This window comes from Xiphophorus hellerii, chromosome 13 (genome assembly GCF_003331165.1).
Source record: "Xiphophorus hellerii strain 12219 chromosome 13, Xiphophorus_hellerii-4.1, whole genome shotgun sequence".
In the NCBI taxonomy this organism is placed as follows: domain Eukaryota; kingdom Metazoa; phylum Chordata; class Actinopteri; order Cyprinodontiformes; family Poeciliidae; genus Xiphophorus; species Xiphophorus hellerii.
Genome location: NC_045684.1, coordinates 19,499,035 through 19,527,019, shown reverse-complemented (window position 1 = coordinate 19,527,019; position 27,985 = coordinate 19,499,035). Strand labels below are relative to the sequence as shown.

At 39.4% G+C, this 27,985-nt stretch overlaps 1 protein-coding gene across 6 annotated transcripts; it reads right to left on the bottom strand.

Moving 5' to 3' along the window:
- Positions 1–8: 8 nt before the first annotated feature.
- igf2bp3 (insulin-like growth factor 2 mRNA binding protein 3) lies at positions 9–27,087 on the bottom strand. 6 transcript variants are annotated; one of them, XM_032580620.1, is made up of 16 exons: positions 25,241–27,087; positions 24,319–24,379; positions 18,945–18,993; positions 15,004–15,055; positions 12,327–12,390; positions 11,760–12,038; positions 11,528–11,662; positions 8,557–8,679; positions 8,285–8,420; positions 6,646–6,771; positions 6,405–6,473; positions 4,930–5,049; positions 4,776–4,850; positions 4,483–4,614; positions 4,262–4,375; positions 9–3,830 (listed from the first exon to the last, which is right to left on the bottom strand). In XM_032580620.1, the coding sequence occupies exons 1-16, from the start codon at positions 25,413–25,415 to the stop codon at positions 3,717–3,719; spliced, it is 1,824 nt and encodes a 607-aa protein (XP_032436511.1). In that variant the 5' UTR covers positions 25,416–27,087; the 3' UTR covers positions 9–3,716. The 6 variants fall into 6 exon arrangements, with proteins under 6 accessions (XP_032436511.1, XP_032436510.1, XP_032436515.1 ...); XM_032580619.1 differs by lacking the exon at positions 25,241–27,087 and adding an exon at positions 24,972–25,208; XM_032580624.1 differs by lacking the exon at positions 6,405–6,473 and having other exon boundaries at positions 4,930–5,052; positions 25,241–27,086.
- Between the last annotated feature and the right edge of the window lie 898 nt (positions 27,088–27,985).

Sequence of the window (27,985 nt, the reverse complement as noted above, 5' to 3'; positions counted from 1 at the left end):
GACACACACAAAGAGAAATCTGGATTTACTTTATTTCCTTGTGAAAAAGCTCTTTGGCAATATGTCTTACTCCACTGAAAAGCCTATTTATTCTCTTAAATGGTGCCACAATAAGGAAATGCAAGTGTGGGTTGCGTTGGAAAACTTGCCAAATTTTCCTCGCTCAATGCCAAACGGTATACTCTGCCCTTGGTACTTTATCAAATTGTTTTACTGAAGTTTGAACACAAGAAAGCAACTTAATTTAACATCCCACCAAGATGGATTTCTATGCATTGGAGAACCATATGGAACCAGAACAGCCAGAATCTTCATGCCTCATCTGGCATGAGCAACACAACCAAGTTGAGGTTGTGGTAAGGACTGAAGAGGAGGCTTTTCTTTTCCCTCCAATCTCAACTTCTAAAGAAACCCTGAAACAAATTTGTGGATTTTTGGGAGGGAAAGTAAATGCGTTGAAGGTAAAAGTATGCGATAGATGCAGGTTGGAGAATCTCAACATCTCTGCACTGTGATTGCCTCAAATGGCAAAAATAAAACCTGCACCGTTTGTGAACTTGATTGCATTTTCTTTACGAATATGGCTCATTTTAATATGTAATCTTTACTTGTACAAGATTTGCCATGAAGCAATGAAACTAACGAAGAAAAAAAAAAAACATCCCTTATGTTATGCGTTACATTTAAAAAAAATTAAGTACATCTGAATTTCATTTGGCAGATTTTTAAATGAGTCGAGAATAACTAAAGAAATGCTGGTTTCCTGAATTGTATTCTACCAAATAAAATGGAACTTGGCAAGTTTTATGGCCACAAAAGAAATGAACAACCAATCATTTAAAAGAAGAATTTTGCAGACCTCATGGAAACAACTTGCATAAAACACAAGACCCGCTTCTGTCTCATCCATATTAAAACAAACAAAAAAAACTTTATTTTTTTTTTTTTTTTTATTCAGAGGCATTTGACAAGTGGAGCTGTGTGTTTGTGGGGAGGTGACGGGGCACAAGTACGATTGCAGAGAGGGGGAGGAGAGAACATCATGCCGAAGATCGATCACTTTTCCATAAACAGATTCAGTCCCTCTAATTTGTCCCATACCAAAAAAAATAAGTTCCACATTACACAACCAAGAAATGCTAACCGAAAAATGCCATCAAATCAGCGAGTGTAGCATCTTGTGAAAGACAAAACAGACTTGCATTTTCTTGTCTTTAAGTCTTATAAATCTGAAAGAGGGGGAAAAAACAGGTCCTTTTTTGCATTAGACTGAAAGCAAAAATCAAAGATTTATTTTCCAGAAAGAAAAAAAAAAAAAGTTTGAATACATGTAAGCCACACCACCAAAAATAGAAAGCAGAAAGGAATAATCATTGAGGATCTCAAAGCCAAAAGAAGTATATGTAAATATAAACACTGATCAAAAGAAAACATTTCTATCACTTTCCATTATTCTCAATTCTACAGAATTCGTTAGTTTTAAATTTTCATTTCTTTTCTGGGGAGGTGCACCACAAAAGTGTGTGTGTGTGTGGGTGTGCGGGGAGCGGGGGGGGGGATGGGTGATGGGTTGGGGGTCTAACAAATGGTAGAATGCCTCCAATTCAAATATGTGTCTAAAGAGGTAGATCAAAAACAAACTGGATGAGGGGAGGGTGGGTATCAGGAGGATCATTTTAAGCATCACTTGTGCCCCGCGGTTAAGCATGACGTCAGAAGGGCGCGCCCAGGTAGAAACAAGTGTTCGGGGTACTGAGGTATTGGTGCGCGCTGGCGCTCAGTGGGGGCGGGGTGAGGCGTCCAGTGCCATAGCAACTCCCTCCCCCACCTCTCACCTCCCTCAGCTGAGGTAGACTGCGTTCTACTGTGGAAGCACAGATACACTCTAGCACTTTACCACAATCAATATATATTTACATTCGGCACGGAAACAAAAATAAAATAAAATGACTGTTTAGGATTTTTGTTTCCTGTCCGAGTGGGGGGTTCATTCACAATTATGCGTCATTTAACTCGTCTTCCCCTGGATGAGCAACCAAAAAATAATAATCTAATCAAGTTGCGAAAAAAAGGACAGCTCACTTTTCTCCAAGCCCAAAACATAAAAATGCATCCATCTGTGCCCCCGACTCACTACGAAGAGAAGAAAATGAATGACTTGGCCACGTCACTATGGCAGAGTTTGAACCTTACCAGGATAGCATTAGCAATAGAGCGGCAGATGACCCAGAAATGAAACAGACCAAGAGAGGGAAGAAAAAAAAAATAAAGATGCTCCGACAACAGCTACAGGGAGGACCCATGACAGTTTGAGCTGCAGCATCCTGACCACAGCCCTCAATAAGAAGGCAAAAAGAATTCGACATTAAAACTACCAGCGAAACCCCAAAATAAATGGCATTGCTGCAAATATGTACGGTTGGCTTTTCTTTTTTTTTTGCACACGTTTAGTTGTTCTGTACTTGCTTTTGTCTTCAAGAAGATGGTGGACCGTTAGTGGGGAAAAAAAACAGAGGCAATTTTTTTCTCTATATACTTCTCCGTCAGCCGCCAGCTGAGGGGGAGGAGGGGGTGGGGTGCCAACTCTTGCTCCAAGGCTGCTATGTACAAATAAATTTTATGTACAGGGTCATCTTTGTTCACACATCCACATGTACAATGCCGCCTAAAGCACCAGAGTTGAAGGCAAGGTCAGTTGGCAGCTGACCCGGAAATTTTAAATTTTCTTAAAAAAATAAAAATGTTCAAAGACTATCAGCTTTATAAAGTATACAAAATACCACAAAAGCAAAATAAAAGAAAGGAACTTTTTTTTTCTCCATATAATCTTTTTTTTTTTTTCTCTTCTGAGGTACTAGATCCTGAGGTAGTTAAACAAAATGCATAAATTGGTTTTTCAGGGCAGCAGCTCGGAACCCTTTTCGCCAAAAGTGTCAGCCGCAGCGCTGCCCGCTCTACTAAATATATATATGTATTTATATTTATATATTGATCTATTCATATAGGTCTATCTATAAAATGCATCCGAATTTTTTCTTTAAAAAAATGCCACTTTCATTCCGAGGGCAGGACGCCTGATATATAACCAACCCTCACAGGGATCCTGTCCTAAAACAAGAATGTTTCCCCTAAATGTGGCCCACCTGGCCAGAGCCAACCCTCCCCCCCAACTAAACCTCTGTTGGTCCGACCAGGACCGAGCAATGCCTTTTCTCTTTCCACGGAAAAACTCGTGAGAAAGCTTTAACCAATTAAGAAAATCTAAACAACCTAAACATCTTTAAGGTACCACACCACAGGGGGTGATAGAAACGGGGTGTAGGGAACGGGCGGGGGGTCTGTATTTCTTCCTCATAGTTTTAGTGTAAAAAGAACCAAATAAAAAAAACTACACCCATGAGGGGGGGTAGAGGAGGAGGTTGAACGGAGGGCAGGTGATGTTGGCGAAAGCCCTCTAAAGTACATTCTCACAGCAGCAGACGCAGAGACGTGAAGTGGGTGGAGCTTAAGAGGTGTAAGGTGTCGTCACCCCCACTTTAAAGTCATCAAGTTGTTCAGGGAGGGGTGGATGTTTGGTTCCGATGACCTTGACCCCTGAGATGTGCATTAGGATCCACTGTCATTTTTCTTTTCCCCCTATGAGCTTTTCTGCATCTGTCCATCTTTTCGAGTTCACGACAGATCCAGTCGCCGTTCTTCCAGGGCTTCCTGGAGCTTCACTTCCTGCGTGGCGTCGGAGGCTGGGAGCCCGATGGCGTCTTGGGCTGCTGCTGTTGATGCTGCTGCCTCCTCACCTGAGCCAGGATCTCCTGAATCTTCCTCTGGGCCAACTAAACCAGATAGAAGAATATTAGTGTCCTCAAAACACGTCACTGGAATTTTAAGATTCATTTGTAAATATGGTTGAGACTACAATTTCTCCTCATTGAATGTTTAATTTTGTGGCCAAAAACAAAAAATGTTGAAATTAATGCATTTTATTTATTTATTTTTCAGATAATTGACCGGGAGGAAATCTGACCGGCAGGAACATGCCCCCAACCAGAGATCTTTCAGTTACAACAATGTAAAGAATTAAAAAAAAAAAAAACTCCTTTAGAAAGGCAAATGAATGCAAATTTATTGCTTTTCCTTTAGAAAAACATACTGCTTTTGAAGTTACATCTTTCACTTTTAACATTTTTTGTTCTTTTAATCCGAGTGAAATAATTACACATCTTGAAAACTGTTGCCTTGTACATTTATGATTTCCTTGACCCACCTGGCATGCAAAGAAGTGTCCACTGATCTTCACTATGACCTGGTCATTCTCATCAGGCGTCTGGTCCCTGGGCACCACCACTTCTGCACAGGTCAAGTTCTGCAGCTCATTCACCTGCAGTCACATCAAGACGAACTCATTACTGGTGCACAATTCTGATTTATTTTCATTTTTTTCCAACCCCAACATTCGAGAGCGTCCATTTATGAAGCTTTATTTACCGTTTTTCCACCTTTCCCAATGACGCGTCCAGCGGCAAAAGAGGGAACTTTGATGTGCGCTTCCAGCTTCACCTCTTCTTTCGGCCCAAAAAAGTTCTCTTCTTTAAGCTTGCCAAAGATGCGACACTGGGCCTGAAGCCAGAAAGATTCAAGTAGAAATTAAATAAAACTAAATTTTAACCAATTTTGACATTTGTTCTTTCCAGCCGAGTAACGTTAAATAGGACAGGCTTCTAACATGCGAGAAATACAACTTCCAAACTTTTAAATCAGCAAGTCTCAAGGTTTAGCACCTTAAACTGAGCTTCTGGTGGCCCGACAATGATGACCATCCTCTGCTTGGCATCCATTCCTTCTGCTGGAGCAATCTGAAAGCAGGTGAAACGCAGTATTAGCAGCAGCCTACACCCAGTCGTCTAGCTTCCATCACCACAACTTTTCCCTCACCTTGATTGAGGCTCCTGCAAAGTGTGACAGCTGTTTGATGTGTTGGCCCTGTTTTCCAATGATGGCTCCCACAGCAAGTGCAGGAATGAACAGGTGAACTGTCTCAGACTCCGGCTGGCCCTGCTGAGCGAAAACAAAAAGGTTACAAATGTGACCGGAAGACTCAAACGGGACCAACACTGCAGCTCCAGCCACCCATGTGCCAAGGCAGATAAGGGATCAAGCAGAAGCTGCACTATTCTGTAAGAGTCGAATGTAGACACTTGAAATTAGTAGCTGAAAATGAGTAGCTTCTATCTAGAAGAGAGACAAATGATACAATATCTATTATTAATCTCTAAACTATTGGATCAGATCAGTGTAAAACATGTAGGGATGTGATTAGTCCAAGATGAACAGCATGATGTAGAAACATGTTAATGAAAACTTGAAAAGGGAACAAAAGTCTTCTTTGATCGCACTCCATAAAAAGCTTTGATTTAGCAACATAAAGAGGCTCTATAGTTTAGAAATCAACACTCACCAAAAAAACAAAATTAAGTTCTCTAGACAAGGTCAGCATATACATTTATTATTATTTTTTTTTAGGTGTTGCTTGCCATTCACTCATTTAATTCTAATATATAACTATTCTTGAATGTTCACATCTTTGTTACAACCACAAGCTTCAAAGCATTTATGTGGATTTTGTTTGGTGGGCCAACACAGAGTTTTAAAAAAAAAAAAAAAAAAACACGTGGTTTTCAAACTTTGACAAATCTTAAAATTGCAGTGTGCATTTGTTAAAATTAGTGCACATGGTGGGAGAATCCTTTAAAGACAACTATGACCTGCACACTCCACAAATCTGGCCTTTGTGGAAGAGTGGCACAAATAAAGCCAGCGTTCAAAGAAAGACATAGGCACTGCATGTCCCTCTAAACAGCATCAGGACTGTTAAAAAAAAAAGGCATAATATTGCCACCATACTTTTTTCCACAGAATAAAAAAAAAAAAAAAAAAAAACTTTTTCCCTTCAACTTCACAATTATGAACTACTTTGTATTGGTCCTACTGATAAAACCTCAACATCATGCACTGAAGTTTGTGGTTGTAATGTCACTACAAAACTGTGACAAAATTTAAGAGTGAATACTTTCTAAAGGCAATGTAGACACTGTCGATTGTTCATACCTGGTAGAACTCTGCTATTTATGCAATGATAAAACAATATTTTTCAGAGATGCAGATGTTTAGTAGAGGTTATAAAAACCATTCACCTGCTTAGCTTTTTTGGGATACAGTGAATCAGAGAAACTACTAAGGTCATGTTAATATTTGAGTCCGTCATCCTCCTCGCACTCGCTCCGTATTTAGAGTTTGCCTAAATCCCAATATGTGGGGAAATGAAGGAGAACTTTACAACAAACCCAAACCCCTAATCTCGCAGCGAGCAGCCACAAGCCGTGCAAAGCACTTTGGGATGGGTGACTTACAGCAAGTGGCTGGCTGCTTGCCGACAGCATAGAAGCCCAAAATGGCCCCTCAGCCCCATAAGGACTGCACTAGAGGGAAAAAGGAAACGTGAAACTCTGTTGCTCAAGACCGATTTCTGCTTTCGTTTCAGTTGCAGACTTCACAGGCCTCACCCAACAATTTAGAAAACCAAGTCAAAACTTCTTGGCTTTGTAGTGTTGGAAGCAGACTGCTTTATTAGCCAACAGACTTGTCACTTACTCCATACGAGCCACCATGAGCTCCAGGAGGCGGGACGTTGGCCATGGAGGGACCCATGCCTGGTGCTCCACTGGGGAACAAACCCAAAGCGTTCAGATTCAAGCCAGGAATGAGGTTGGATTGGAGCTGTAAATAAAAAGGTAGTATATTAATTGGTGACATTCAAATACATTTGTCAAGCATCCTCCTTTTTCATTTTTGACACCCTCGTAGTCCCCAAAAATAAAATTAAAATCTTAGTAACTTCCACAAAGGTTTTACTAAAAAGCAGGCGCATAAAATGAACCTGGACTCTTAAGATTTTCTACAATTTAACTAATGCATATTCATCCTACCGGCAATAAAAAAATACTTAAGGTAAAACAATACCTTAAGTATTATTGAGAAATAAAGAAAAAAAAGTCCACTGAATTTGTACATTAATTCAAACATTACAGTTTGTCCTGAATAACTACAAGTATCAAGAAGAAATATTAGGTCATCTTCACATGATGTTTCAGGATCTGAAAGTGCTGCCATAGCAGTCGAGTACAACAAATATACCCATAAGGAATTAAGCATTTTACTTCCCAAAACAGAACTTTTGGCTCTTTAATTCCTTTTTAAGTTAGTAGTTTCAAAACCAGGCACAAACATGTGCACATCATACAGACAACATAAACTTTATAGGAAGTAAAATAAAGGATAAAACAAAACAGTATATAATTTAAATATTTTCTCTTTTTTTAATACAAAGAAAAATACATTACATATTTAAGCATTATTAAAGCAGTTGTGTGCACAAATGCAATGAAATCTGTTTGTTCGGGAGTTACCTGAACTTTCTTTTTACCTGATGCCACAAATTTTGGTATTTTCTATATTACTTTAGTCTTACCTCTAGCTGGCAATTTTGTGTTTAGAAAATTCTTGCATAAAAAAGGTAGGAACTTTTAATTTGGTGGCAGACCATGTAATTTGAGAGAGTTGCAGTTCTCTAGGATTACTGTCGGATATAAAAGTGGACTAACGTATTTGACGTACATTAAGGCAAGATAAGAGCAACAGAATATACATTGGGAGGTTTTATTGAAAAATTTCAAATATCAGAAATGGCACAGATTTTGTAACAGATGTGCTTTATTTAAACACCACCAGGATTTAACTAAAGATCAACACAAACCTTGAAATGTTTTAAGTGTGGCCATAATTAAAAAGGAAGTCAATGGAAAGATTTTCACATTTATGTTTTGCTTTTTGACATCTGTAGTTACATTACAGTTTTTGGGCCAATGACAGGATTAGAATCAAATATGTAAATAATTTCATAGATCAGGGTACAATTTGTACATACAATATTGCTGCATGGCATTAATTTTAAAAGCCCTTTTTTTATTTATTTTTTTACCCCTCCAGGGGGTCTTTTTGTGGGCTCTAGTGTCCCTTATATGATAGTAAGCTGACAGGAAACGGGGAGGGGGGAAGACATGCGGCAAATGTCGTCGGGTCTGGGAGTCGAACCCGCGACGGCCGCGTCGAGGACTCAAGGCCTCCAAATACGGGTCGTGCTAACCGCTACGCCACCACGGCACACCCTTAAAAGCCCATTTTATGAAACAAAACAATAAGGATAAAGTGGCACAACCCTGTTGATTCTTACATTCATAGCAGCCATGTCGCTCTCATAGGATTCCCTGATCTTCTTCATCACCTCCTCCTCAGCCCTGGAGCACGCTTCAATCGAGCCCTTTATTGTGATAGTCCGCTCTGGGTTGTACAAGGTGAGATCCTGGAGCCTGGAAAATAAAAACAGTGAAATGTAAACATACTATGAACAATAGCAACAAAAAGCACTGAGTTGATGCAATGCTGACTGCCATCTTTGTGAATTTACTGGAGACGACAGCAGTGAACAAGGTCAAACGTTCTTACGGTGAGATTGTGATCTTGGTCCCCGTGTCTTGCTCGATTTTCTTAAGGTTGCGGCCTTCTTTCCCTATTAGTCTTCCTACAAAGTTGTTGTGTGCAAGGATCTTCAGGGGGATCTCCTCAGTGCTGTAAACGATGACGGCATGATACATTTACAAATACAGAACATCCAAATACACAACACAGAAATGATTCAACATATTAATAGGACAATATATTTCTGATCAGTCAACGAAATCCATCTCCGCTTTCTGCGGGTGCACCGTCTGTGCTCAGTATAGTCTTTACTCTCAGGTTTGTGTACCTGTTAAGGAAGATCTTTCATGGTCAGGAATGTTGAATCCTCTTCCTCTAAATATTACACAGGCACCTTCATTGTCTTTTAACTACCTAGTTAATTGCATAACAAGGCTTTTAGATAGATAAGATAAGATAAATCTTTATTGTCATTGTCACAAGAACAACGAAATTTAAATTTAATAGCTACATTTCATTTGTAAAAAATGCAGCGAAGGGCTTGAATGTTACAATGTTAGGTTTAACAACCAAGAGAATTTTTAGTTTGAGGAATAATCATGTGAATATTTGTCACATTTCATTTGTATTTTTATTTCATTTTGTTTTACATTATGTATATTAATTGATTTGGTACTCTGTCCTGCATTAATTATGTTTTAATGTGAAGCACTTTGTAATATTTGTTTTAAAACGTTCTCTACAAATAAAAGTATTTTACTGATTTTGCACAGTCAAAAATTCCCAAAGAAAATTGTAGAAACTAAATCTGAAAATATCTCATATGTTGAACTTCAATTAGTAAGAGGTTTGTGGAGAATTTAATATTGGGAAACCATTTAATAAATCCACATTTAAACCGATGTTCTTAATTCTACAAATGTTCACATTCAAGTTATGAATAATAGTGTCTGCAGCAAAGCGTAGCAGCAAATAAGTGTTGAACTTCTGAATGAATGGAACAGGGTGCGCTTTTATTTTGACATTTAGCCAGAAAGGGTTTTGTAATGGTGCAGCTGGTGAGACAGGAAGAGAGTGGCAAAGATAGATTGTTTATTTTTTTCTGAAGTGATTCAAATCATATAAGAAAGCTTTCATTGGGAGAGACAGTCACTTGGTCATTATGAATCTAGAATTGACATGAGCCATAAACACCTCTTAGTCCACCAACATTACTGGCCAATCAACCACATCCTTTCACAATAAAACATGCACAGCAACTCCAATCTGTTGCCGACATACCAGATTGTTTTCATATAGTCTCTGACCAGAAATTCAAGTGTAGAGTCTTCCATTTTTGTAATTTAACCTTGAAACCTGTGCAACTGCTCACCATCACTATTTTTATTCTCCGTGCAATGGAAGGAACTATTAACCGCTGCAGGTCCAGTCTCCCTGAACGATGAACAAGCAGCAGCTTTTCTCCAAGCTCTTCAACCCATTTCTAAGCCCACACACTCAACAGAAGAAGCTCGTTTAAGGTGGTTACATCTTGTTCTTTAAAGATTCATATCTCATGACTGCAGGCTGGAGTTGGAAAACAAACCGGTAAATCTAGAGGTTGGAACATTTTTTTTTTTTTTTGCTCTTTCACCAACATAGCAGCACCTGTATTTCTGCAGATGAGGCTCCAGTCAAGCAGTCAGTCTGTTTCCTACTCAGTCCCACCACCACTCATGATAACAGGTTAACAAAACCCCTTTGCTTGAAATAAATACTGACCTGAAAGGGAGAATTCATTGACTATGTGTTTATGTGTTGAATGCTCAAACACTGCAGTACTGTCACCACGGAAGGAAAGGCCTGTACAGCAGACTGCCGTTAGCTTACTGACAAAGACACTGTCCCCACAACTTCCTGTAATGCACTGAAGCGTTAACGGTTATATGCTTCTATAAGTTGTGTCAACAATGAAATGTTGCATTAGTCATTTGCCGTCAAAAACTACACTAAGTTTTGTAGCCTTAAAACATCAATTTGTTTCAGACATCTGATATTTCTTTGGAGAAAGGAGGTTTTAGGTTAAATTACTGACGGTCAGTATTTGCATCTAAAATCGCAGAAAACATGAACTTATCTTGCTTCGAGTCAAATTTTTCAGGACTTCTTGGCTAAAATCCCATCAAACTCTGAACATTTAGAAAGAACAGTGGGAAAGATTTGGTTCAGCTACTAAACACAGTTCAGAAAGTTCAGAATTAAGAAGTAGCAGAAAAGGCCTTGCAGTAACTTTAATAAAATAGCTTTATACTCAGTTTATCAAAAAAAAAAAAGTGTTTTTGGTAATTTAGTCAAACTTTTACTGCATTCAATATGAAGTGCATCTTTCATGTGAAATGTCTTTAGATATTAAGAGCCATAGATTACATCTAAAATGTAAAATATATATATACACAATTTGAAGATGGCACATACAACAGAAAATCTTGATAGACTTATTTTACATTGAATGATTAAAGAAGCCAACAGATGTATCCACCAGACCAGTCCAACACTTAGTAGGATTCCTACTAATTGTTGGACTGGTCTGGTGGTCATGGGTGTAAACTCTTAAGAGTGACTTCAAGAAGTGCAGAGGTGGGATAAGGAATGGGAGAGTGCTGTGGCAGTTCTTGCAAGAAAGGATATAAACTAGCAACACAACCTAGTGAAAATTAATCAGTGATTTGGTTGTTTAGTGTGACCAAACATCTGAATTATTAGCAGGCTTCTGTATAATTTAATGACCCTCTGAGGAGGTAATTCAACTATTTGATTTGGGTGAGTTGATAACAAAAACCATCTAAAAGCTGCTAGACAATAACTCTTAAGAACATGCGTTGGAGACCCCTGCTTTAGATTAATTTTTTAAAAATGCACCCACCTGCCATCTGGTTTTTAAATAGGTAGAGAATCAAACACGTGAAACTCAATCACAAAACACGAGTCAGTTTCTCAGGTGTTTTTCAAGAGAACTCACAACTTTGTGTCAACTGCTTCCTTCTGCATGATATCCATGATGGTTCTGCAGGCGTTTGAACAACCGTCAGGGGTGGAGTGAATCGTAATGGGTTTTTCTGCTGCGCCTGCATTTTCTTTCCGATGGATGTCGATCCTGTCGTGTAGACGCGACCAAACTTAGTCAAATTTACAAGATGTTCAACAATAAAATCTTCTAGGTTCAGTTTAAATCCTGACCTCCATGTACGTACTTTGAGTGGGTCTGTTTGGTGATATTTCGTATGGTGGCGCCCTCCTTGCCAATGATTGCTCCTACGAACTGCGTGGGTACCAGCACGCGCAGCGGGATGTCGGACTGCACTTTGGGACGCGCACCCAAACCCGGAGAGCCAGCACGGGGAGGTCCGCGAGTGTTGAAGCCTCTCCGGCCCCCTGAAGGAGGACCCTCTGGTGCAGCCGTCTCATCTGGGATATATGACACTTTCAAGGCATAGTTCTCCATCATTGATCCATTGAGCTTCTCCATTGCTCTGGGGAAAGTTACAAGACAGATAATCCCGTGTCAGCATCAAGGATTTAAGGTTTCATGAGGCGCAAAAAATGTAATATAATTGATGTACACCAGGGGGCACCAGATGGCTAATTTAATCCCCGCCTTTCCAACACACATACTCCCTCCTTCAGCCATTGATTGGATGTCAGATTTAGCTAGACTGACTTTGAGACAGCAGAAACATGGCACATTGGAGGAATTAAAAGACAAAAAAATGCTGGTGCAAAAGGATAATGAAACAAAGTCAAGGCAAATGTTTACTTACAGTCTTGCATGGTCCCGAACTGCGTATCGAACATTCACTACTGCAGTCTCTGTATCAGTGTTTACTGTGGGGGGAAGAGGCATGCAGTCATATTCAATAGGAATAGTCCCAAAAACTAGAGGACAGAAGATGCTGAGTCACACCTTCATTTATTTCACAGCAGACTGAAGCCACCAATGTTATGTTTGCCTGTTTAATGACGATCCTTATACAAAAATCCACCTTTTTACAGTGGTCACTCTAATCAGATGGTACTTCACATTTTATTAGCAAAAAATAAAAAGAAAGACACTGTCAAAATGACCATCTTTTCATAGTGCCCAACAGAATTGTTTTTTCTATAAACCCAGGATTTATAAAAAAAAAAAAAAAAACTTAGTATCTATTGATCAGGTTATATAAAAACATATGGCTCAAAATTAATGTAACAGTTTTGTCAAGGAATTGGTAGATTTTCCCATCTTGTTGCGAGAGTCAGTTTCTAATCGTTGTTGTTTATGCAATATAATTTATTTGCTGATTCTTTGGCACAGCGTATTAAACTGACATATGACTACCATAGCATGGTAGAGTCGCAAGTAATACATTTCATTAAATTGAGAAAAAGGGCAGGATTAAATACGCTTTCACCTCTTCCTACTCCTTTTCAAACACTATAGTGATAAGCCAGTTTTGTTTTGTTATGTATACACGTTTTCTCTTGCCCTAATGATTACTTGTTTTCCAGTTTTTAAAAACCTGTTAGAAATAAATTTAAATTACTGAGGTTTAAAGCTCCATAAACTCCACTTTTTAGTTTAATATTTTGTGAGAAATTAAAAGCACACACATTTAATATGGATGTGAAAATAAAGGTTTTTACTGTGCTAAATAGTCTTCATATATAAACTTAGACTTTACACTAGTCCATCACCATTAAATGGTTAGCTGACAAACTGCTCTGACATTTAGTCCTCACAGGAGAGCGAATATTCCTTCACAGATTCAACTAATCAAGTTCCAGTTTATCACCAATATGCAGCTCTTTTCTGATGACCTTTGCACCTAAACCATCTTTCTGATTGTTTTCTCCTGGTTTGTAGAGCAGGAGAACAACTTTTACCCAGATAAAACTAAGAGCTTTACTCTTAAAATGTGAAAAGCTCACACACTAATGGTACAGCAACAGTGTGCACAAGTCTACTGCGGAGCTGTCTATGAAGTGATTGTTAAATGTGTCACGTTAAGAAGGTGGGAAGCAGCAGTGGTCAGTAGGGTCCGACTTTCGCTATGAAAGTCAGTGGAAAGGGAGAAAACACTGGTTGAACTAAATTCACAAATTCTATAATATTCTCAGATTTTACTTTAATGCTTAATTTCCTTGTTTCCATTTGAGTTTTCCACATCGTTATCACACTACCCTACTATCCTAGAAGTGCAATGTTGCGTGTTTAACATCACTTTTCCTTTTCGCAAGATTTTTAGAACTGAAGCATAATGCAAGCACATATTTTGATCAGGTGTTTGCTGTTTTGAAAAGCCCTCTCGAAAGGGAGCAAAAGTCAGGGAAAATTTCAGTTTTGTTTTCAAGTCCTTACACACTCCATGAGTGACAGATCAGGATGGTATGGAGGGCAATCCAACACAATACCTACAGCCATCGACAATGTGTACACTTCCTTTTTATTGCAGTAATGAAAACGCAGCGAAGGCCATGAATGTTACAAATACTTTTAAAAATGCTCTTTAGTACAAAGGTAGCCTCATCAGTAAATTATGTTTAACAGCCAAAAGAGAATTTTTAGTTTGAGGAACAATCATGTGAATATTTGTCACCGCTTGAATGGTACATTTTCTTCCAAACACTTATCTGTTTTACAACACTCAGCGTCAGATGTATCACGACCGTTTTAAATTACACTCCAAACTCTCAGATTCTTAGCAATTTCTTAAATATTCATATTTGATACATTGGATATTCTCTGCCCATATTTTATTCTCACTATTTAAAATGCTGCTACTATCAGTGTTACAACTAACTTTTTCTTTTCTTTTTTTAAATTCAGTCACATGGATCCTGTACAAATATTTGGTGTTTTTTTTAAGGCCCCTCAAGACATCTTTTTGGAAAAAAAAAACATAAGAGCCATAATCTGTCTAAATTGCAAAAGGAAGAGCTGCAGAAAATAAATAATTGCCCTGGCTAACGCCCTAGCTCATTCTCTCAAAGGAGTGTGTGTCAAAACCAGTATTAAGCAGTTTGATAACACTGCACTAATGTAGAACAGAAGACCTATTTGCAGTAATAACTGGACAAAAACACTTTATTCATTGTGCTCGTTAATGTTTGTATTAAGAGCTGCTTAAATGCTACGAGAAGGAATGAAAATAAAAACTGAACATCAAAGAATTCATATAATTAACTGCGTAACTTGCACACAGATTTTGGATTATAATGAATTTTGAGTCGAAAACAAAAGCCCAAAAAACATTTACCATCTGGCTTACTATTGAGTTTTCATACAGTTCAAAAATGATCCACATAAATCCACTTAACCCTTTATTTAGCAGTTTCTGAACATGCATGCAATTTAAGCAGCTCAACACTGCAAGAATATAGATTAAATAAATTGACCACAATAAAATGCAATATGGAAAAAAATCAAATTAAAAAAATAAATAAATCAAAGCTATTTACCTTGTTCACAGGTCTCTACTGCACCATACTGCGCGAGCATACCATCCAAAACCTGAGAATAAAGAAGAAAATCTATTTATCTGACAACTTTATGCTCAACTAGTTAAGATGTAGATTTTTAAGAGCAACTGGTTCAAATAAAAGCTGATGAATTCTTAGTCTAGCAATATTGCATATTTTCAGTAATTTGCTGCTTTTTTGAAGAACATCTGTGCATAATGAGCTAATTATGGTCAAGGACTTGAATAATTACAAATAAATAAATAAAAGCTTGGGGGAAAAAAAAAAAAAAAAAACATGCATCCATCCACTGTGAAGGGAGCAATGGCTAAAGAAAATCAAATGCCACACTGACTCAGATTTGTTGTCAGGAGCCAAGTTATTACAAAATATATAAATAACCCAAACCTTAAAGTTACAAAAACAATACATACAGGTATAAAGTGAAAAAACTGACAGGAAATATATTGAAAAAGTACATTATGGTTGAAATTTCTGATCTACGCCACAGTTATGGTGTAGGGGAAAAAAATAAAGTTACAAAAAGAAATCTAAATGTAACTAATTGAAGAGTTTAATGAACAAATTATGGAGAATTTTTTTTATTTATATATTTGAGAAGCTATAAGTTTTCCATCTACCAAATACTGAAGAACTGAGGCTTTTAACTTTAATTCATGGATGTGGTTGCGAGTTGGCAAGAAGCAGAGCAGGCTTGTAAGCTAAGCTAGGACCTCTGACCATGCTCAGTCAAACTCATGGCCACGCCCCCTCGAGAGCTCAACCCCACTTTCCAGCCAACAAGACTGCATCCCCCTGCCCCCACCTCCATAACTCTAATAAACCACCAACCAGGCAACCTCCCGCCTCCCTGCCATCTGTGCTCCCCGCCATTGGCTGCTCCCGCCACTGATATGGTTCCCCTGAAGAGGAGCCTCGCTGGCTGGCTTCTATGGCCGCCCGTCCGCCTGATGGGACCAATGGGAATCCAGGCCATTCAGGAAAGGGTGGGGTGCATTCCAGCAGGAAGCAGCAGCAGCTGGGGGGAGGGGTGTGGGTTCATGCTACACATTCTGTGAATCAGCGCACATGGAGGGAAGGGGAAGCAGTCCAGGCCCACCCACTCACAACAGCTTGTGAACACGCCACTACTCGGTCCACATTCTCCCTTTTCAGAGAGCTTCACACGCTCATTGACTTATATACATTACTACACATACGCAAGACTGTTTTATTAAAAGACCTTGCTATTCTGCTGATTAAAACCCTGCAACTTCCATTCACAACAGGAAAACAAGCTGTCTCGCTACATGCTAGGAACATACTGGAGCTGCATTAAAAGGACATGCCTAGGCAAAGCAAGCCCACCATTACAAAACGTGGGCTTGTCTGCAGCCATTTGATCAGTTTCTGAATCACACTGAAGTGTTAAAGCTGTGCATTAACCTCCAAGATTTGGAGCAGCGCAAGCAAGCATTGTGCAATAAGAAAATTCTCATTTGGCTTTGTTTGTGCTTATGAAGCAGAAGATAAAGACGACAGCGCAAGCACATGTTATCACAGTTAAACCTCTGCAAAGCAGGGTGGAGGTGGGGGGGTCGTCACATAAAGCAGCACGAAATTCCACACTCAGACAGTGGGATTGGACAAAAAGATTGTTTTTAAGAAGCTGATTGCATTAATTTGCATGGGCTAAGAAAAGGAAGAAATATTCACTTAGGCAGAATACTTGTATGAATGAACAATACTTTCCTACGCACAAAACAACAAAGGTAGACCATGGTCACACGACTGAGGTCCAAGCCTCAGTAAATTTATCCAGACGATGGCTGTGAACTCTGACTTCAAGTGATATATATTTTGACACAAAGTTAACCCTTAATGGAGCAGCAAACAGCGTGAACACAGACAGGTTCACGTTGCGCCAGTGCTTCCAAAATCTGCTGTAGAAATCCGCCTGAACATCATGTAATTTACACAGACAGCTTCACATTGTCAAATCAGACCTGCTTTCTTGAAAACTTGAAATAAATTAGAGTAAAGGTCGACTTCCAGAATAAAAGTATACTACACTGAATTCACAAATCTGCACAACAATTCCAGACCTGAGGTAATGGTTAACTTCAGCACTGCGGCTTACGTCAACACTACGTTTCAGTTTAATAAGAGATTAATGTGGTTCAGGATAATTTTGGATACATCAAACAATTTTACAGACAACTGCAGGGAAAATATGTATACAAAAAAATAAATAAATTTAAATATTCATCCCCTTAAATGTTCATCTGCCTCTACAAGCAAAGATTGAAAGACATAAGCATAGGAATAAATTGTGAAAATTGTAGATTTCAATTTGTTCTCCAAATATATTTACACACTATTTTGACATTGTAGACAGCAACTGGCTGGTACTATTATTAAAAGGTACGTCGGGATTTTTAAAAGTTTCATCAAATTTCCACATTCCAGTTTGAGAAACTGCCAGAGCAGGCACAGTCGTCTTCTGCTTGGTGATCAGTGCATCTTGAGCTGCCCTTCCCCCGCCTGTTGCTGTGAATAGTAAATAAGCTAAAAAAAAAAAAAAAAACACTTTCCTCCACAAAGACTAATTTGGCTAAAAAATAAAAATAAAAAACAAGCATCAAGACAAAACTGACTTGGAAACTTTAGCAGCTCCAATATACACTTGATATTGATATTTATATATACTTACACTTTTCCCTTTTTTACAAATGCATAAAAAAACAAACAAAAAAAAAAACAAAACAGCTGACAAGCTACAAGCAGAATGTCTGTTAAGCAACCTACTACAGGCTGGCTACCTGAGCAGATAACTAATAATTAACCAGCAAATTGCAGCTCGTTGCAGTTGCCTTAATCTAAAGTGAGCATAACGGCAATAATGGTATAATATTCCATGCAATAAGCAACTCCACCCCAAAACAGAGAAGCAGCATTCAGCTTCTAAGCACAACAAATCTGGAACAAACTTCCAGAAACATTGCATAATAGCTGAATTACAGTTTCTTTCAATCAAGGCCAAAAACACTGAGCAACATACTTAATGTGTGTCAATTTTGATTATGGCATTTGACAAAATGTAATGCTTGTTACCATTGGTGACTTGTGTTTTTTATGTTTCTGTGATGTAAAGAACTTTGAACTGCCTTGTTGCTGAAATGTGCTATACAAATACACTTGACTGAAAACTATCACATTTGTCTGTGGATATGGAAATTCTTAGTTTTGACTCAAATGTAAAGTTTCATAACCACCTCCACACAACATGTAGCATTTTTTTCCCTCATCTTTTAGGTTTACTACAAAAAATTAATCCAAATTGGTCAAAAGTCAGAATTGGCAGGTCAGAACTAAAGGAAAAATTTTAATTTCTGGACAAGTCCTGCTCAGTGAATGAATCTGTAACCAAAACTGGCAAACATTACAAATTAATCAATCAGAGATGTATTAATTTAACAGAAGCATTGTTGCTTTTCTGTTTTAAATAAAATTTGATAAAGCTCATGTGTAGATAACACTAAATCGCGATATTTTTAATTCACAATCACCACATAATAAAAGTCTTAAATCAGCTTAATGCTTAAGTGTAGGCTTTAAAAGCCAACTTCAAAAACATTTCAAGCGTGCTGACTTTTACAGTTCCTGAAAGAGTGATGATGGGAAATTTCCGTGACTTATCCTCAGCTACTAAAGAACCCATGTTCAGAAAAAAACAATTTCTTGATCTTTTTAGCCACAGACATTTGATGCACAAATCTAAGTCGCACTACTGGCTGCAGCCCCAGTTAGACAAATAATCAAGTGCATGCTCAATTGAAATCCAAAGGCAAGGTGACTCCAGAGGCCACTAAATGAGAGCCCAGTTGAGCTGCCCGATTGTGCCACACCCTGGAAGGAGTTAGCAGCCTGTTAGCACTCACCTCCCACTGCATGTGAGGCGGGATGTTCCTGATCTGCAGCTTACAGCTCCTGGAGAGACAAGAGAGAAAGAGGGTGGGGGATGGATGAAGAAGACGACGACATTACATGATGGGGATCAGGGGGGAGACAAAACTGTTAATGCTACTAAGGGCAAGAAGCTACAAGTGGAAAATACAAAAATCAGCTTTTGTTTCTTTTGGAGTTCAACTTAAACCACATGACTGAAGATCAAAAAATTTAGAATACAATGTTAGACTTTGGAAAAAGAAAAACTGTGCAGGGTTTATGGCACTTTAATACGCAATCAAGGGCATCGATGTCAAACACATTTAAAATAAAAAACGTTCCCTTCCTGCACACTTCCTGTCATCAGTTTTAACACTATCCTAATTTTTCTCACATGTTCAATCCTTTGTGCAAAATATAATTTAGAAGAACAGCCGGACATGCCAACAACATTACTTTCAATCAATATATTTAAAATTATGTGCTCTGTTCCCCTGAATGAGGAGGTTGGAACCCCAGCGAGTCTTTAGGACAACTCTTCCACCCAAACGGATCCTTATCCAGGAGCACCCAGCTGTGGTGTCAAAAAAAAAAAAAAAAAAAAAAAAAAAAAAAAACTGCTTGGGGAGGGGGGATGCAAATGTTCTCAGAAACCAACAGGAATCTGGACCAAGACAAGTCAAAATCGTGTACTTGTTCACACAGAGTGTGCATACAGCAAGAGCAAGAGGAGACCAGCAATTACAATGGTGCTGCTGTGCTCCGTCACCAGAAACACAACAAGGACAAAAATCCCCAATTCATTCCTTTTAGCATTAAGGGTCCACACCACCACAGTTTCATAACCCAATATACTCATGCACAACAGCAGGAGTGCACTGACTATCCGTTCATTTCCACAAAATCAATGGAATTTGTGAATCTGTATTTTGGACTTCCATAATTGTTACATCTGCATAATTTAGCTTAAACATTAAAAGCAGCAAGTACTGTTCATTTTAAAGTGCACACGCACCTACCTAAATTAACAAAGCATACGTACAGACAAGGGTGGGAGCAAGAACACATACCATGTGTGCTTGAACTTTGAACCCAAACTGGCTGTAAGATCAGCTTCACACTCACGTCACATGATTTATGTGCAGTTCATCTAAAACGGTGTGCTGACCTTTTTCAGTAAGAGTAAAGTCTTTAAGAGTAACGTTTCAAGCTCCCACAATCATCTGCTAATAAAACCACTTAAACTCTAAACGCACGCATTTTAATTGAGTGTAAAAATTGTAATTATGATGTTACCTTTTATGAAATTAAGGTTTAAATATGGCATACAAATCCATTTTTGCTGAGTGATTGCCATAATTCATCAAATTTCCCTGGCACGTGCTACCCCATTTGTCAAATCTGTCAATTTGACAAATGGAACAAAAGGAAACTACCCAATTGTCAATGAGCAAATTGTAAAGAAAATTCAAAAATAACTCAACAGGAATTTCAACCCTTTCCGTTCCGCCGTGCCATTCCTGACTCATCTAGAGTCTTTCCTTTGCATGCTCCCAATGCTCCGCATTGCGGTGGGAGCGCCATGCGAGATGTGCAAACGCACAAAGTACTTCCAGTTGGATTAACCTATAGCTGCACACACAAGAAGTCAGCCAGGGTATGTGTTGGGATTGGGGTGGTGGGGTATACATTCCAAGCCAAAGCCTTTCATTTGGGGAGGTGTGCGTGTGTGTAGATGTGTAGGGGTGTGGTATGGAGGGTGGGGGATAGCCCTGTTTTAGGCAAGGGTAACAAGGGCCCTCTCTGCCCCGTGGGGGTGGGGCCCTGTTGCCATGGACACGGACAAGTCCACTGACAGGAACATGCAGAGCAGGGTTAAAAGTGGGAGGGGAAGCGGAGAAGGGGAGGCCTGCGAGTGACTGGGGTTGGCTCGTCATGTGATGGCCAGGAGGAGGCCGGGCTCCTTCTTTACTTTCAAAATGGACCAACACGCCACACATTAGCCGCCTGCTTAAGACCTATGGGCCCATATGGCGGAGAAGCCGGCATACGGAAACAAGTACTTGGGCACATGCAGCCATAAAAGCCACAAGAGGCATCACAAGTGACGGAAGCATGCAGAGCACCTGTATTTTCTCCATTTGTTAATAATCCAGCCATACAGACGTATTCAACAAGGGACACTAGGTCCGTGCTTGACGTCCATTCACAGCAACTGAACGCCGTATGCAGACCTGAGTGACTGAATACGATCAGGTTCCCAGTGACCCTCACAGACCTCAAGCCAACTACTCATCCCCCCAAAAAATAATAATTTAATGCAAATCAGTCATTTAACGTTTAGCAGCCTACTTTTGTACATTTCAGTCTTGATCCAACCGAAAAAAATCCTGCCCTTCTCTCCCTCCCTCCCCCTTTTAAAGAGCCACAGCATAAAACATGAGGTTATGCTGAAAAATATGGCCACCCAAAACCAAAGATCAGTTATTTTTCTGCATAGGTGGGCTCCCTAGTGACCTCATGACCCAGAATTTTTTCTACCAGGACAAAGCAGATATTTCTACGAAACAACCCTAATAAGATATGCACATTTATCTACATAAGACACTAGATCTACAAGAAACATTCAAAAAAAAGTTTATTAGAACACCACAAATATTGTAATTTCCCACATTATGTACTGAAAAAAAAGGCTTGTACATTTCTGAGCAAGAGAGCCGTTTACTTGCCATTTTACACACAGCCACCCCCCATTTTAGCCATACTGTTTTTTTCCCCTTCTCTTCAAGTATGACACATGAACATGTGTTTCTCTTGTACGCAACACATACGTCTGACAAAATAACTTCAGCTTAAACCATTTTAATTTTTACTGAAATTGCTTAATTGCAAAACACTTTTGCAATACAAGTGCATTTTTAGAGAATGTTAAAATTTTGTAAAGTAAATCCACCTTAAACAGTGAAGTGCTTTTCTTCCTTAAAGGGTTTTTAAAGAACAAGAGCACATGACTGAGGAGTGAGTGTCATTTTTAAGTGAAGAAAAAAAAGCAAAGATTGAAATGGCCGCCTGTAAGCTGATTGTAAACCAAGATATTTAGCTGAATGCTGTAGGAAGAATTTTTCTGACATCAAGTTATTTATTTTTTTATCACCCAAAACAAAATCATGCTCCATAGCGCGTCTCTTTACACCAACTTAATATGAACCTCTTAGATGTAGCAATCCCACCTTGATCTGTGGTGTAGCACCTCCTCTTCCTGAGGAGTTCAAAGGTTACGGTATAATGATTGGCCAAACCTTCTAGTCAAAGCGTGTAGGCTGGAATGTATAGAAAGCCCTCCTACCCCTCTCCATAGTACAAGTGTGTGCACGCAAGTATGTGTGCAGAACTATTCCCATCAACGGCCATCACAAAGTCCTACATGGTGTAGGATTAGCATGTTTTAACTCTCCTGGCTCCAACAAAGCAGCACAAAAACTGGACTTTTGTGCAGCCACAGTCAACACTGCAGGGATATATAAGACAAAGATAGATTTAGCACCAAAATTCTAGTCAAGTTCACCTGGCTTCTGAAAGCAGCATAAATATTACAAATAAAATCCCACCAGTTGCCAGAGAAACACACATTCCACGTCAAGATCCCAAAACTCCAGTATACGCTCCTCCCCCCCCCTAAACATCCAGTGACAAATATTAGGACAGGGTAGAGTTGGAAGTCAAAACGCTTGTTACTGCCACACGTGAAATTTTGAGTCTATACATTTGACCTTATAGTCTGCTCTTTTGCAGGACATAAAACTAAGGTAATTTCCACTGACCAGTAAATTCCATACTTTGGGGGTTTTTTTATATTAAAAGGGCACATATTAGTCACATACATAAATAAATGGAACCAGCATTTATAATAAAAACTGAAGTCAATACCCTTGATTTGAGATAAGTTTTTCACTCGCAAGCTAACGCCATGTGGTAGCTAGCTCAAACATTTGTCAAGAGCTTGCCTAGGGTTTGTTGCCTTACGAGTACGTAGGAGTGAAGGGGGGGGAAAAAAAGCCATGGACTGTGGGCTCTGTTTTCAGTTTTGTTGATTTGATACATAATGCAATAAAGATCAGAATTTTTTTTTTTAAGTTTAGCACTTCACATGTAATTTCCAAAAAAAAAAAAATAGATGCATTTTTATATTTAAAGTACACCAAGTGTAATACATTTCTAGATTTGTTTTTATTGAAAAACTGAGTTGTTTACTGAAACTTTGGCTCTGACTTTCACACACATCTTGTGAAAGTCAGTCATTGGTAATTTTTCTGTTAAAATTGCAAGAGTAAATTTTAAATAAATAAATAAAGATGAGCACTATGAGGCAACACTTTGTAGAATAATTTAATTGAGGACGTTATTTTAGACAGTGTCTAGCAGAAAGTGTGCCAACCAGTCCAAGTCTACCCAAACATGTAAAAACATTATAAATAAAATTAAAACGTTCTCTCCTTCCGCCATTACTAAAAATCCACATTTTAATAAGGCAAGACATAAATTGGCGTAATGCATCCAAATAATGCTTCCACTAGCAAATTCAACGCACGTATTTTATGTTAAACGAGATTAATTATGGGTAAATTACGTCACCACTAAAACACACATTTTAAAACTTCAGTCAACTGGCTGTCGGAGCTCAAGTTACGCTGCTTACACGAGAAATATGCAGACTTTCCTCCAAAAAAGTAAAATACGCCACCGCCAAGCGTGACTACAAGGCTCCAACTCTGACACTGGAGGTCTTCCCTCGTGAGTTGGGGCCCAAAATCTACAATTCCACTCATGCTTGGGAGTCCATCTCATGCAACAAGCAGCACAACGTGCTGAGGAAGGGCGGAAGCGTGGGGCAGACAGGGAAGAATGACGGGCAGCTCCTTCTCAAATGGACGACTCCACAAAAGGCCCCGTATGCCACACATTCAGTCTGTACTCGCACCCAAAAACACACATTTCGAGGGTTAACCGGCCACCCCGAGCTTTTAGCTCACACAGTCACTGTATGCGTGTTTAAGAAAACAAATATGGTGGAAGTGCGAAATGAAGCCAAATTCACAGCGGTTTCAGGAGCACTGTGCAGCCATGGCGAAAGGAGAACAGTACACAACCGTGCACCCTTTTTATTTGACCCCACAAGATTGAGGATTAAGGGTGAAAATACATTTCAGAATTTTAAAAGAAGGCCACCATTTCGAAAATAAGCGTGATAAATAACAACACAGCGTATTGTGCACGCTACTTTAAAAAATAGAAAAGACGCTGCTTGTAAAATAAAATGTTAGGTGTTCAAAGTCTAAGCTATACTACAAAACTTAATATTTGACCTACCTTTGACGTTTAGGGACAGAGTGCTCCACTTCCAGAACTTTCCCATGAAGTTCAACTTTACCTAAAGAAATAAAAAAAAGAAAATGCCACTTTAATTTGTCCACTACATGACCACCTCCATTCAACTCAAGCCTCATTAAAAAAAAAACGTAGCTAATTAAGGACGTTTGTTCCTTCCCTTTCTTACCAAAACAATACGTGAACATGGCGATGTAGTGCCTTTAACAAAGACGTGATATTTGAAGTACAAGTCTGACGAAGTCGGATTGTGTGAAATTACACGAGTTTCGCTAAATTCATGTGAGCCCCAATGAGACGAAAAGTCTGAAAATATGCAAAAGCAAAGTGTGGCTCAGTAAGTTGGCCTACATTTTTCGCTAACACAATTAAACCACCTGGTGTGTCAGCATGCATGGGCGAAGTGGCTTCACTTCGACGGCCTACACTTTGAAAACCTGATGCAGAGTTTATGTTCAAACTGGAGGCTGGGAATTGAAAAGAGTAGCGCAAAAATAAAGAAAAGCAGAACACTGGCTTCCACGCTCACTACATGGCGTCCACAGCCTCGCTGCCTACGAGCAGCGATAAGCCTCCATATCCTCATGATTGTGTTTACCATTTTATCAATGGAAATAACAGAAATTCACTCAAACCTGTGGGGCGTTGAAGCCATTTGTCTGAACCCGGAGTGTCAAAAGGCCATGCAAAGGTTGTGCGTGTGTGTGTGTGTGAGAGAGAGAGAGAGAGAAACAATTGGATACACCCCCACCCTGCAGGAGTATACATGCATTTGTCATAGATATCCGTAAAGAAATCTGGACACATGTAGCAAGGCCGTGCGTATTTCTTCATTTTACTTCATTTTATTTTTTTTATAATTTTTTTTTTTTTTTTTTTGCAATCGTTTAAAATTAAATCTCACCTGAAAGAACATCGATGGCCCTCATCGCCGCCTTCTCGTCCGGGCAATCCACAAACGCATAGCCAGTTTTGACGAGAAACGGACCACTGTGCGGAATCTTCCACTGTTTGAAGATACTTTCCAAGTCCTCCTCGCTCGCCTCTGCGCTCACGTTGCCGATGTATAGCTTATTCATGTTCCACGCCGAAACGGGACAATCTTTACGCCGGAGAGAGGTGGAGGGGGGAGGTGGAGAAAAGAAGAGACAGTTGCTCGCTCTCTCTCACGGATGTGCGCCCGAATCGCCCTGCTCGCTTCTTCTCCCGTGGCCCTTTTACTACTACTACTATGCGGAGCGGCTGTGGCGTGCTTCCCGGTCGGTTCGAGCCACAGATAGATTTAAACTGGCAGCCCCTCCACAGTGCGTTTGCGCTCCCTCGCCCCCCCTCTGTCACTGTCGCGCAGAAAATAAATGCTCAATTATTAATCTCGCCTCGCTCCAAAACGATGGCGGGCCGGGCAAGGGGGAAAAAAAAAAAAGGAGGAGAAACTACTTTTGGTCTCTTCCTCCAAAAACCCCTTTTTGGCAAAGAGACAGAGAATGTCACACACAGTAAGGCTGGCTGGCTGGCGCCCGCCTCTGAGTCTACAGCCTGGAATAAGAAGAAGAAAGGGCAGGAGGAGTCGGAAAAAAAAAAAAAAGATCCTCCGCTATTCCGGCCTTTTTTCTGAATGAGCCACGTGTTCAAACTACAAATCAGCCCACACGTGAGGAATCCCAATTGCTCAATTAAGTGTTTGGGGGATTGGGGGGAAATTGCACGGGAATCTGGGGTGGAGACAGCAGAGAATGAGGAGTGAAGAGAGAAAGGAGGGGAAGAGTGGATTGGTGTTGGAAGAGAGAGAGAGAGAGAGAGTGGGGGGAATGCCATAAGAGTTATGTGCGTAAAGGTTTTCCGTGCAAACTAGTGTCTTCACCAGAATCACATTCGTGGTGCCTTGCTCTGCAAAGGCTGGCTTCTGATTGGTCGGCTGAAGCATACGCACGCCCATAGCAGGGAGACGCTGATATTGCGGGGGCTTGAGCGCATAAGTGCGCTGTAGTGATGACACTGTTGAATGAAAGAGCATGGCAAAAGGGGGTGGGGCCAATCATATACGAGTTTTGCACTATATGTTACGGAAACTTTGCATTAGTAATATTTAATATTAAGAGTCCTGTTTGAGTGGGAGGACCCTGGGCCGCTCCTTGGGCCCTCATGCAACGCGAGAATGACACGTCTACTACTACTTCCCACATGGCGGCATCCATCTTCCCCACCATAGAGTGGAGCCGTGCCCTCTTTGGTCCACGACTCAAAGTCCAGCAGCAGGCCCCATTTACTCGAGGTCACACGCAGGAAAAGTATGGCTTGAGCTGGGATCCTTTGCTGTTTGCTTAAAATATCTATTAGACTTCTTGGCGCAACGGGTACGCCATGCGGAGCGAAGACACACGAGAATCTCTAATGCCCGTATTAAAAAAAACAACAACAAAAACACTGAATGAGGGGAGTGGTTTCCCTCTCCAGTGTTCCCCTAGTGTACCTTGTAACGTATAGACACATGTTGAATGCATACCTATAACCTATGTGGGTGAAAACATAAGAAGATAATAATGTCCATTTTATGAGAGTCACACCAAGGAACCCTACTAATGGCCAGGAGTCAATATACTGTCAAAGCAGATTCTATACAAGGTTTTCAACATGTGGTGTATACAAAGGGTCTTGCATGTAATCAGTGAATGGACTCTGATATATTCGAGTGAAATTGGGAGGATTAAAAACCCTAATAAAATGTATCAAAGTAAGTATAGAAATTGATGAATTACTGGAGTAAGTCCCATCCTGTAAAAGTGTTTTTATTTTTTAAAATCGAGTTATTTTCATTTTAATGGAAAAAAAATAAATAAAAATGAGCAAAGTACAAAGTAATTTCTAATTTTCTGGAATCCTTCAACTCACCAGTGTAAGAGAAATTATTCAAAATGACAAAAACACAAATACATAGACACACAGAAATGCATAGTGCACGTTAAAAAGGGGCAAAACGTCCAATAATATAAAATGCAGTTAAGCAGCAAGCCTTAATGATCCATTCAGCTCCCTTCACTATCTTCTGCAGGACACTTTTGGCTGCCATATTCTAGCTGGACTAACTGCTGCTTTAGTATCTCCATGACTATCGCTTCTGTTAATAGAAAAAAAAAAAGAAAGTTATTTGTTTTATAAAAACTAAATATTTTTTATTTTATAAAAATTAAACAGGCACATTTATTTAACTTGAACTATCCATGGTAAATAAACTCATTTAAACTCGCCCTGAATATAATATTGTCATCAAACAGTGACTGAAAAAACTATTAAATAAACAACAATGCATTTACGTTCTTCTGACAAATTTATTCAAAATCACATGTCTAATTAAGAAATTTAACAATATAATAATTGCATGTCCTCAAAGGTAGCCAAGAAATAAATAAAGTCGTAACTTTAATCCTGCCTATTGTGTGCTTTGAAAAAAGAAGTTGGAGCATGAAGAGTGAATGGGGGCGGTAATAGAATTTGTAAACATAACTTATCAAGTCCAGACATTGATCAAAATGAGTAATAAATTGATAAACTAGTCAACCCAATCTCCATGGTAAAACTGGGGAAAGTAGTTATAGGTGTTGCTTAATCAAATCAGTTGTTGTCATTCATCTGTCCGTCCGTCCAGCCATCG

Bases quoted from the DNA above. Each gene is read 5' to 3' on its own strand.
- igf2bp3 (XM_032580619.1), bottom strand. From the start codon at position 25,170: ATGAAGAAATACGCACGGCCTTGCTACATGTGTCCAGATTTCTTTACG. The intron at 8,680-11,527 runs GTGAGTTCTCTT...CATCGTTTACAG, and splicing joins GAAGCAGTTGACACAAAGTT to CACTGAGGAGATCCCCCTGA. The intron at 8,421-8,556 runs GTAAGAACGTTT...TTTATTTTCCAG, and splicing joins ACCAAGATCACAATCTCACC to GCTCCAGGATCTCACCTTGT.